The 11,924-nt window shown below is 42.7% G+C and overlaps 1 protein-coding gene across 2 annotated transcripts; it reads right to left on the bottom strand.

Annotated features, from left to right (window-relative positions):
• Positions 1–190: 190 nt before the first annotated feature.
• WEE1 (WEE1 G2 checkpoint kinase) lies at positions 191–11,087 on the bottom strand. 2 transcript variants are annotated; one of them, XM_074585934.1, is made up of 11 exons: positions 10,353–11,069; positions 7,962–8,170; positions 7,407–7,473; positions 7,151–7,323; positions 6,165–6,286; positions 5,355–5,501; positions 4,861–4,956; positions 4,686–4,771; positions 4,276–4,446; positions 4,040–4,185; positions 191–1,578 (listed from the first exon to the last, which is right to left on the bottom strand). In XM_074585934.1, exons 1-11 carry the CDS (start codon positions 10,905–10,907, stop codon positions 1,428–1,430), a joined length of 1,923 nt encoding a protein of 640 aa, XP_074442035.1. In that variant the 5' UTR covers positions 10,908–11,069; the 3' UTR covers positions 191–1,427. The 2 variants fall into 2 exon arrangements, with proteins under 2 accessions (XP_074442035.1, XP_074442036.1); XM_074585935.1 differs by lacking the exon at positions 4,276–4,446 and having other exon boundaries at positions 10,353–11,087.
• Positions 11,088–11,924: the final 837 nt, after the last annotated feature.

Below are 11,924 nucleotides of genomic sequence, written 5' to 3'. Positions count from 1 at the left end.
CGCACAGACTGTGGTGCTTCTCTCCCAGCGTAACTATCAGTGAGTAGTTTTATCAGCTCATCTCTCACAAGAGGGAATCACAAGCATTACACAGGAGCAGTAAGCAGATCTAATCAGGACTTGCCACAGCGTATTCCTGACTCAATATTTTATTTCCACAACTATAGCATTAAATAAGTGTTAGACGATATTAAACAAAACTTTTAACTTTAATATTCAAATTCAACACTAGTAAGAACAGAGCACAAATGAGAAACATTGTTTAAACTAAAATTAATGAAGAGACAAGCCAGTAATTAAAACAGTTCTATTTTTAGCAACATTTGTCAGCCTAGGTCCAACACCAGTAGAGGTTCTGATGGCCAAATTCTGTTCATTTTGGAACTTAAAATGGAATAGTTAAGCTTTGTCTGTTGGCATCTCAGACTGCAGTTTCAGTATAGTATACTATAAGCACAATCAAACTTATGTACATAAACAATGAAAAACAACCTGAACAGTTACACTAAACAATTATTTACAAGTACTCCAACATAAAAAAAAATATACAATAGCCTCAAGAATGAACAACTGAAGAGAATATCAACATTTAGAGAACCTTATTAGAAAGAATTACAAAACATCAATAGCCAAGACATTAACAATTGCACTACACTAATACAGAGTCCAAATATTAAATTGGTGCATTATTTCACAATGCACTAGCTTTGAGAGAAAAATGCTGCCTTCACTAAAATGCAGCTTAGATTCGTTTCACGTAATTGTTTTAACAAGAAGCCTATTAACACAATAATGATTGTTTTAATGCTACAGTTTTACAGCGAGGACAACAAACTAAAAATAGCAGCAGTTCCACATGGCACTTAATTCCACAGTTTTCTAAGCTGTGGTTTATGCAATGCCTACAAAGTGCTCCCAGTTGAATATACAAATAAAATTCACAATAAAAGTCTACCTGACATCAGGTACATTGAGTGTAGGTGGCCTTAAAGCCTGTTTTTCAAAATGTATTCCCCTCTGCTCCAAAAAAATCAGTAACTATGAAAGCAAGGCCCCCTCCCTCCCTCTTAAAGATCATTAGGGATATTACTTCTTATTAAAATGCCATAACACTACAAAGCAGCACACCACTATAGTGGTTAACCCTGGGACGATGTAACATCTAACAGTGTAATTGAAAGGCTTATGGATTAGCATCCAGGATCCTCTATAGACAAGATAGAAACTGAGTCCATTCACTCAAATGGTTAATACAGCTAATCAGCCATATTGTAGAAGTAAAAACCCAGAAGCGATTCCTGTAAAACTAGTGACACTGATCGGAGACAGGACAAGAAACCAGGAACTGAGTGCTTCCTTCAACTCCTTAGGCTTCAATCCGGCAGAGATGCTATCGCCATCCTCAGTAGTTCTTTTAGACTTCACAGTTAGTATATAGTAAGACTAACTGAGCGGTTCATTTTCTTTCCAATGAGTCGAGATGGTCTATTCTGTGTTGTAGATCTAGTTGTCATTCTGTCAGTGAACAGTGCTCGCTCCTCAGCTGCGGCCTTTGCCATCTGTGCCTTCTTCAGCTCCCTGCAAGACACTAAGAGTCACACTTGTGCAACGGTATCGGTAACGACTTATGGGCGTATCACAGCAGGAGCATTTCAAATGAATCACAGCAGTTCAGAACTAAAGACTTTCATCAGGTTAGGTCATACTAAGACCATTATCATTTGCATCCACCTGTTCACAACCCAGAGGACAGAAGTAGGATGTTCCTTACTTGTCTAAATGTTCTTTCTTTCGAACAACAAGGACAGGAAATGAGAAATTCACACAACTCAGTCAGAATTTGAAATCCAGCCTTTTATAAGCAGATCAACACTTCAATTACCAGAACACAGTAGGATGCTGTATGATAAATCACTGAAGAGCTACTTACTGAGGTTTGCCCAAATGAAGCATTCAGCCACAATGGAACTTCTGTGAAGTTTCACACAAACAGACACACACTTAGATGAACGTAACTGGCAACATACAACTAGGGAAGCATCCTTTTCCTTTTGCATACCCACATCAAAAGCTTATCACCACCTAAATCTTTTTTGCCTAACATGAAAATTTGAGCCCAAAACTGCAAGGCTGAGACACTGAGGGTAGCACAGGCCATTGTGCCCATGCAACGTTCCATCAACTATTCTGTTTCAGAGAATTACCAATACTCAGTTTGAGGACAAAGTTAAATAAAACTAAGGATAAAACTATGAAATAGTCTGACTAAAGAGCAAAGTTATCTTTATCAGGGGTTTTCCCACACGCCCTTTTTCTCCTTTCCTTAAATGTTGACATACGGCTAGCTGTAAGGATTCCCTCCGTACTCTTTTCCTTCTCCTATCCGAAACTATCACTCAAAAATTTTTCTCTACCCTAAGAACTAGTATTTGTAATCTCACTTCACATTTGGACTCCAAAACGAGATCAAATTTTACAAGCTTGCTGTATATTGGTGTAGTTGTTATTTAGTTTTAAATTACATATTTTAGTTTAATAAGCTACTCCCGTTTCTCACTTTTATCCAAAGTATTACTCATGAACACCCATTCCCTGTCTAATCTGCCCCACGTCACCCCTGTGTCAGTTCACTGCAAGAGAACACAATCAATTTTTAGTTATCTTCCCTAAAGATTAAACGTCAGTCACAAATGCACACACGTGTGCACACCCACGCACCACAGTAAACTACCATTCTTCCTTAGAAGTTGAATCCTGAATTCTTCCTTCCTCTAAATAAGATGACACAGTAGAAAAGCTGAGTTCCCTTACAAGTATTCCTTTCACTGATGGTAATTTATATACACAAATGCTATCTTAAATGAGTCAAATGCAGGAGTGTTAAAAAACCAAAATAAACCAGAAATACCTACCTGAATTATTTTATGGAACACTATCCCACACAACATTAAAAGTTACTGTGGATAAACGTTCTTTTAAAATCATTCTTGAATTTACAGTTATTTTATAAAGACGTACCCTACTTGTTGCCAGGCCAGAATTAGTCTTCATAAAATATTAGCTTTGCCAACTTCTCCTTTCACATGATACAAAAAAATGTTGTCTTTATACAAGCAAGCAAGTTACCTCAGCAAATCTGTCCTTGAATAACCTGCACAAACTGTCAAATTATTCTTTCTGCAATCAGTGTAATTCATAAGAAGATTATAAAGATAACCATCTAAAATGGCAAGTCTGGCTACATTCAGACTGTAGCAATGGTAAGATAAGCAGATAGCAATGGAGAAAATCCAAATGAGAAGTTAACACCTCCATTCAAAATGAGCCAGTCAAAGTAATCGCTGTTCTATATTCCCTTATAAAAGCCTGCCTATTACACATAATATGTGCAAAGTTAACTGCAATGAAAGGTTCAGATGATTGCTTCTTGACTTACTAACTCTTTCTCTGAAACTTAAGCAGAAATCAGACTTCCCTAAAGGGAATCTCTTCTTCAAAGCGTTAATTTGGTGTTGTGTGTTTGAGCAAGGGGTAGGACAAGAAGACCTCACAATACAAATGACTCTCTGGTAACCTAATAACACTACTGTGTACAAGTCAAATTAGTCCAGAACCATTCCTGATGTGCCATTTCATTTAAGTTCAAAACAGCTCATTTAAGTCATGTTTTCCAATGTGTTTCAATGTACAGATGACCTAGGAACACACAGGTTCAAATAATACAGATGTAAGTTACACTATACATGTCACAAAAGTATGCATTATGCTTGAAACATTTCTTAAAAACTGTAATGGTTTGTATGCCTTGAATACTAACAGTGTAGTTGAGATTCCCTTAGAGCGTTCCAGAAGTTCCTTCTATGGAGAAAGCTCCTTTTAAAGTTACATGATCCACTTTGTACTCTCAGGGATGTATGTGCATACAGATTTGCGGATCTCATGCAGAAACAAGGATGGTCCTGTTTTACCATTACTCTACTATCATATGAAAACCCATTAGAAATTAAGTTATATTTAAGGACCCCAAGGAACTACTTACTTCTGCAAGAGAGAGTTTTTGAATTTTTCAGCATTCAGTTCTATCCGGAGCTGCTCTGCACTCTTTTTTGCAGCAGAGAGAAGCACTGAATGCTTGACTAGTGCCACAGCTGAAGGCCTTTTCTCTGGATCAGGATTAATCATAACCTTGGAAAAAAGAAAATAAGGCATTCTAGTTAAGGCCAGTAATACAGCAAATTACACTAATCAGTGAGCCACTGGTACAAGAGTTCTTACTTTCAGTAAGTCTAGTAATTCTTGAGAAAGCACTTGTGGTATTCTAGGTAGTTTTCCTTGTCGAATTTCATGCCATTGGTCCCCATTAGTTGGAAGTGGTTCAGCCCCAGCAGCACACACAACAGTCAGAGCAAGAGCAAAAATATCTGCTTTTGGCAAATGAGTGTAGTTCTTGAAAATAAAGAAAAATAAGTTTACTACACGTACCACCCAGTGTTAAGACAGCTAAACTATTCAGCACAGAACACATCCAGAATATTACATTCCCCTTCTAAGTACTACCAGTGTTCAAGAGTATACCATTTAGGTAGCTTCTCCTCCAGCGAGGAGGTGGCAGACAGCAACTCATTACTCTAAAGAAAACAGCATGCAGACCCAACATCACTATTTTCCTTAAACAGAACAGTTACCTCTTGTAGGACTTCATTTGCAAGAAAACGGCTATCCCCTTCCTCCACTTGTGGACTTGATACTCGAGTTACATGACCAAGGTCACCTGCAAAAAGAAATGAAATTTTTTTTGGTCTTTTTCAGAAGACAAATAGACAATACAATTCTTTCGAGCACAAGTGTGCTGCTTCTCACCTATTTTAAATATGACTCTATCAGATGACCAGTCATCATCATCACCTTCTTCTGAAGTTGTAGTTGGGACTGATGTCCTAGATATGAAAATATTACCTGAAAAAGGAGCAGAATGTCTAAAAAAAAAATCCAGTTTATATCCAATTTCTACTTCCTCTAGTTTCACTACAGCTTGCTTTAGCCACACAGAAGTTTTAGATGTACACATACCCAGTTCCTTGAGCGAGAAACTATAACTTGCTTGCGCTGGCCCCTCTGCTGGGATGGGAGCCAAGTGTTATGCAAGTAGAGTCAACTACACAAAAAGGACCCAAGATAAACTCAACAGTTTAAGTCTGCTAGCCAATTTTATAACTGACATCTTTGTACAGCTATTTAGAACTTCAGTGAAGAATTTACAGTTAGTAAGGTGTGGCTAACTGTTCATTTTTCTACAGCAGATTAAATTAACTGAGGAAGTTGTCAATACAGAGTAAAGCGGTTTACAAACTTACTAGGTTTGATATCCATGTGTACAAGTGACATTGAATGAATGTACTTTAAGCCTCGAGCCACCTGAAGTAACAGGTCCTTCAGTTCTGGTTCAGTAAAATAACGCATATTCCTGTAATTTTCACTTATGGCATCTGCTAAACTGCCACCTAAAGCAACATTAAAGAAAACAACTAATTATTTTACACCAAACAGTTGATAAAGTAATGACAACTTGCTTCCAAAAGTAAGTACAACTGGCTTCCAAAATTGACAGTGAACATATCCCCAAGAACTTGCTGATGATACATAAGAAGCATAAAATCTAGTGTAGTATCCCCCTCTTTATAGCCATGTAATATAATAAAATTATTTTTCTCCTGTAGTCGCCATGCAAATTAACAGGATACCAACAGAATGGAAAAGACCTCTCTCCCTCTTCCAAATCTCTGTCAGGGTATCAGACATAGCAAAAAGCTTCATAAATCAGGTCCACCTCCCTTTCTAAAGGAAACTCTCTGGTAATTGTCTCTATTCCAGCTTGTACTATTGTATAGAAGAAAGAACAGTTTTGCTGCTCACACATGCCTCACTGTACTTCCAATATTCTTGAAGACTTAAGACTTTGCAATTTTGTACAGTTTTTGCTTCATATATCTAATATGCCTTTGGCAGCAGCAAAGAACATCAGACATTTGAGACAGTGATGGTATGAGCTATGTAGAGGGCAATCAATTCCTAACTAGTCCTAGGGATTTGTAGAGATATCTGTATATCTTCAAAAATTAGATTTTTTGAAAGCAAGTTCAGAACGAGCGATAAACTTTACTTACCATTGCAATATTCATTCTGTATAAGCATATGATCATCTTCTGCCCATGCAGAGTAGTATCTTACTACATGAGAATGCTGTCCCAGAACTGCATGCGCATATACCTCTCTTAAAGCATTTTGCCTGTTACAGTCACAAAAAATAAGTGCACAGAAGAATATTATGAGATGAAATCAGTCCTATTTCAGCTTGATAGAAACACTTATTATAATATCGTGCCCCTCTGACAGCTCAGGTTTCTAAAATCTTCATATTCAGTTCTATGGCACCTTAAGATGTATTTGTACTTACATCCAAACAGCTAAAATAATTTACATTGTATTAAAAGACTAAGTATATGGAACCTGAAAAAAAAAAAAAGGCTTTATTGCAGATAATTCTTGAGGGAGCTGCCACCTCCATTACGTACTTTCCAACCAGCAGCAAGCTTTGAGAAGCATCACTGAAGTTTTAGGAAAAAACTGAAGATAATGATAAGCCAGAAGTATGACCGAACTCAACATGCCTAACTTCTTGTGGGTAAGTCTGGTATGCAATTTTGAGCAACTCAAACCTGTGGAGTTTTACATTTTAACTTTTAAAACAGTGGGGAAAATGTCAAGAATCACAGGCTCATTCACGAATGCCAAAAAATACCTCAAAACTAAGTTAACCAATCTGCATGTCACTCAAGTTAACAAGGAAAAGGACCTAGTTGGGAATACTGCTTTCCTTTCATATCTCAAAGGATCATCGCTGCACAGTTTATTCATATAGTCCCTCCTGCCATTAACGCAAGTATTATTCTTACTTTCCAGATAAGAACAATCTGTTTCCACACAGAATATTGGGACAAATGTCTGCTAGTGACTTCAAAATTGTATCTGTTTCACATTTAATTCATGTATAACTATACCTTTCTCTTAAATGCCTTTTCTAGACACCAATACAGGGGAGGAAAAGGCATCAAGAGGTGACTTTTAACTTTTAATAGTAGTAAATACTCACTCATCCACTGAGCCAGCTAAAGGTTTCTTGGATCGCTTTATTGCATAAATACAGCCATCAAGCCTCTTCACACATTTAAACACAGAACCAAATTCACCAGACCCAATCTTCTCCAACTCATGAAATTCAGTTGCATACCGTGACTTCATATTACTTTCTGTTATTGTTATCCTCTGCAAAGATTAGAAAGGAAAATCCTTAGATCTGCAGATACACAAACTTCCAAACTTAGAATCAAGTTCCAAAGATTAATTACCTTTGCAGGTCTGATAGTTTCATCTTCAGGCTCTCCATCACTTGCTTCCATGTCCTCTCCACAAGAGCTGAAATTCACACCAGTTACTTTTGCAGAAGTAATACGGCTTAAACAAACTTAAAACTGAAGTCTAGCAGTTGTTGATTCTTCTGAGATTCAGTTCTCCCATTCTACTGAAGTTTAGTTTAACTAATTGTTAGCTACATTTATAAGCACAAACTCATAAAATAAAGACACTGTTTCTTTCTTCATGTTTCATACTAGTATTTAATGTGTTTTTCCCTCCTCAAAAAGAGACTGTGCATAGCTCATTCAGTCAGGTAAAAAGACTGTAGGACACAGCCTAGTCTATCCTCTCTGTATATTGATCAAAAGATCTAGTGCTAAATGGTTATTTCATAATATCATGCATCTCAGAGCAGATACTTTAAAACCTATATTATGCATCGCTAACAGATTTGCAAGGAAATACTTTAAAAGAAGCAATTTGTAACAAAACTTTTGCAGCTAGAAGTAGTTCTAAAGATAAGCTTAACAAAGACAGAAGTTACTCACTCATTCCAGTGCGTTCTCTTCCTCCTACGACATCTTCCTTCAGAGTTGTGAAGGAACATGGAATCAGGAGTGAAAGGATTAATGTTCACATGAGGTGTTTGTCTGATATCTTCTTCTTGCTTCTCCGATTTCCCAACATTCATAAATAGAGAGCCCCCTCGAAGTTTGACTGAGCTGGAGCCTATTCCTTGTGCTTTAGAAAGCAAACTCTACATTTATTAAAAAAACAAAACAGAAGACAGACATTTATAGCCTCAATGTTGATTTTTGATTTAGACACAGTCAGGTCATGCTTCAAAGCCATCATTACAATACTGTCTTATCAAAGTTATCATGAGTTGTTTAAATACCTGCATTTCCATCAAAAAGAATTCCAAAGAAGCTATTAGGCTTTACACGCCACACAAAAAGTGTTAAAGGAAACACTGACTATTAAAATAATTTTTAGAAGACAGGAAAGATTATGAGAGCAGTGTTTTTCTGTCTCTTATCATGTCATCACCTAAACTTCTTGGACAATTCTTTGTCCCTGAAATGAACACAGATGAAACTCATGGACCATCCTGTTCTATATCACCATGATGTTCATGTACAAAATATGAAAGTTAGATCAGATGTAGGAAATGGCCTTTGGTGACTACAAATTTAGGTGACAAACTAAAAAAAGATAAGTAAATAAAAGATTTAATACTGATGCACAGATGCCTCTTCATGAGCCTACAAAGAATTGCTCAAGAATTGACATCACTAACGCGCTGTCAGTTCAATATCCAAGCCAGATCTTTTGGGTGGCAATCTGTCAGGCCAGGTATTTTCCAGGCACGTGACGAAACCTCTCCCACTTAAGTAGGGAAGTTTACACCCAAGTCTCCTACACCCTGGTGAGGATGCCAACCACTGACCTACTGGATCACAAGCAGGAGCATCGCCTTACCCTCGCAAAACCTTACAAAATAAAGAACTGACATCCCTAAAGCCTAAACCACCATAGGGAAGAAGGCTGATATGTGGGAACCTCAACTGCACTCCCCAAATCTGGACTAGATGAAGACCTATAAATCGCTGTGCATCTCAACACACATTTCAGTACTTCCACTGGATACCATAACTGATTCTTCCAGATTTCAAGGGTAACCTCTCCAAGATAATTCATGTGGAATTTGGACACCTAATTTAAGAATCCCACTAAACCACAGTGTTAAGACCTTGTTTTAGTGTCACAATCCACAAGCCTCTTCCATTTCTGAAGCACCTGCTCCTGATTCAGCACAAGATCATCACCAATTTTATTATTTCCCAACAGGTACCACTGAGTTCTACCAATGAAACCTCATTTGAGGCAGAAGGTGTAGAAAAACCAATTAACAAGGTTGCCTTCCTCGCACCTTTAAGTCAGTTGCTTTCAATCTATAGTCTATAGACCCCTGGGAGATTATCCCTGGGGATTATCCCTGGATTACTTCTAAAGGGCAATATGAAAAGTAATGAGGAAAACAAGCCTATTATCACTAGACTTAAATTCACTATGTGGTGTTTTACATAAGCGTCGAGTTCCAAGACTTGAAATGCCTTCCAAAAAGTCTGTTATTGACAGACTTAAGAGCCACCTATCCCTCAAACAACCTTTTACATTGGGCGCAGGAGTCAGTGCAGACCCGCACTTGCGCTGGCGTGTGGTACAATGGTAGTACTCCAGGCATCCCAGTGCACTAACAGACGCGCAGGAGCCGATTCCAGTTCAAGCTTTAACTTTCTGGTTATAAAGGTACAAACGCTCACACGACAGCAACATATTTTATTTTAATATTCCACTTTTACCCTTTTCTAAAATCTTTTCCACAGAGCATAGAGAAAGCAGGGTACTCATATATTTATTTATAAATACATTTTTACATCTATGATTTTTACAGATAAGCGTATACGTCCGAGGAGATTGTTCCACGCCCGCAGTCACGCTACGGGACAAGACACACGATCGGGAGGTTTCGGGGGCGGACGGTGCTCCTTCCGCTCCGCCGTTAGCGGCAGCCCTGGCCGCGGGGCGAACCGAGAGGCCCCGCGGCCGGGCTGAGGGCGAGGCGCCGCCCCCTCGCCCTTTAACGCCGCACCCGCCCCGCCGGCCCCACCGGCGGGCGAGCGGCCGGCCGTGCCGCGGGTTACATAACCGTAACGGACGGGCTGTGGGCAGGTCCCCGGGGCAGACGCCAACTTGCCGTTACGGGCGGGCGATGGCCCCGCCGCGGGCCCCCAACCCCCACGCTTCAACCGCCGAGCGCGGACCCCCACCCCAGCCCGCCGGGGGCGGGCCGGCCGCCGAGCCCTGCCCGGCCCAGCATACCCCCTCCTTCCGCCCTCAGCCCGGTCAGGGGGGCCCCGGGGCGGGTGTCTCACCTTGGGGGTGTGCGGCGTGTCGAAGAGGCGCAGCTTGCGGAAGGTCTTGTGAGGCGGGGTGCCGGGGTAGTCGGGCAGCGGCGAGCTGGGCTCCTCGCTCCGCACCCGGTAACCGCTAGCCGCCGGGTGGGGCGGGGAGCGCCCGCAGTAGCGGCGGCCCTTGTGAGGGGGCGGCGGCGAAGGCGAGCCGGCCATGAAATAGGCTCCGGGCGACTTCACCGGAGAGGAGCCGAACCCCTCCTCCTCCCACGAGTCCCCCTCGTCCGGCAGCGGCGCCGCCGCTGGCTCCATCTCCTCCTCCTCTTCCTCCAGCAGGGGTGGGTCGCCCCGCGCCGGGGTGCGAGCCGCCGAGAGCGGCGAGTCCGCCTCCTGGAAGGCCGAGTCCTCGCCGGTGCTGTTGCCGCTGCTGCCGCCTTCCTCCTCCTCGTCCTCCTCCTCCTCCTCGCAGTCACTGTGGCCGCTCAGGAACAGCAGCTTCTGACGGATCGGGGCGGCCGCCCGCCGGGCCGAGACCCGCCGCGGCGGCGCCGCCTGCTGCAAACTCAGAAAGCTCATGGCGGCTCAGCTGCGAGCCCCGCTGATCGGCCGAGCCCGGCCGCGCCCGCTGTCGCTGTGCCTGCACGGCACCCCTGGGTGCGGCGGCAGCGGCTCCGCACGGCGCTACCCCCGGGCACAGCTCGCCTCGCGCTGTTCGGACTCCGCGGCTTTCCCGCGACCGTTAGTCACGTGGCGCGCACGCCAGCCAATCACGCCCGCCCCCTGGGTTTGAAAACACGGAGGGCGGGGGCGGGACTACGCACGGACGCGTCACGGGGCGCTTTGGCGCGAACGCCGCGAGCGGAGGGGGCGGGGCGGGGGCGAGGTCGGGCACACAGACGTGGCCGCCGGTGAGGCGCGAGCCAGGCGCCATCTTGGCCCAGGGGCTGGGCCCGTCCCGCCCGGCCGGCTCCCCGCCTCGGGGCGCGGGTGTTTCATTCCTGGTTGGTTGAGAGAGGAGTGGGCAAAAATCTGCATTTCGCGTGCCCGAAAACAATAACAATTCCTTTCAGGCCGGCTAAAGACAGCTTTTTTCTTTTTGCAAAATCGAAAAAGCAACGTGTTCCAAATAACTCTATTCATGTGATTTAAAACGCAGTCAGAAACACAGGAGCCTCACATACAGCACCCCATGGTGTTAACTCCCACAGGAAACTTCAATGTGATTTACAGTGGATGCTAATTACCAGACAGAGTGTCTCCCTACAGATGCCACAACTTCCCCTCTCGGCTTCATCTTGATGTAACCCAATTGATTGAATGTAACCCAAAAACCAGACCTGCCACTCTCTCTCCTGTACTAAATCACATTAAAATGAGCCCCTTGGGTAACAAAGGTCCTGAAAAAAAAACATTTTTTTCCATGCGCACGAGCCCCAAACAACCCGGAGGAAGCCAGGTGTTGAGTCTCTCCCTGCTCCCCCGGCTCTCCAGGTGGACACACCGTCCCCTGGACGTGCAGGTAGCACCAGGACGTCACTTCCCCAAGAGCTGTGGGCACCTGGGATAGGGAGACCCTGTGCCACAGTCCCTCTT

This window comes from Larus michahellis, chromosome 4 (assembly GCF_964199755.1).
Source record: "Larus michahellis chromosome 4, bLarMic1.1, whole genome shotgun sequence".
In the NCBI taxonomy this organism is placed as follows: domain Eukaryota; kingdom Metazoa; phylum Chordata; class Aves; order Charadriiformes; family Laridae; genus Larus; species Larus michahellis.
Note: the sequence above shows the minus strand (reverse complement) of the source record. Positions and strands in the feature narration are given on the sequence as shown.

Coding starts and splice junctions, on each gene's coding strand:
- WEE1 (XM_074585934.1), bottom strand. CDS start 10,907: ATGAGCTTTCTGAGTTTGCAGCAGGCGGCGCCGCCGCGGCGGGTCTCG. Junction 7,474..7,961: donor AAGAGAACGCACTGGAATGA/GTGAGTAACTTC, acceptor TGTGAATTTCAG/CTCTTGTGGAGAGGACATGG. Junction 6,287..7,150: donor TTAGCTGGCTCAGTGGATGA/GTGAGTATTTAC, acceptor TGACTGTAACAG/GCAAAATGCTTTAAGAGAGG.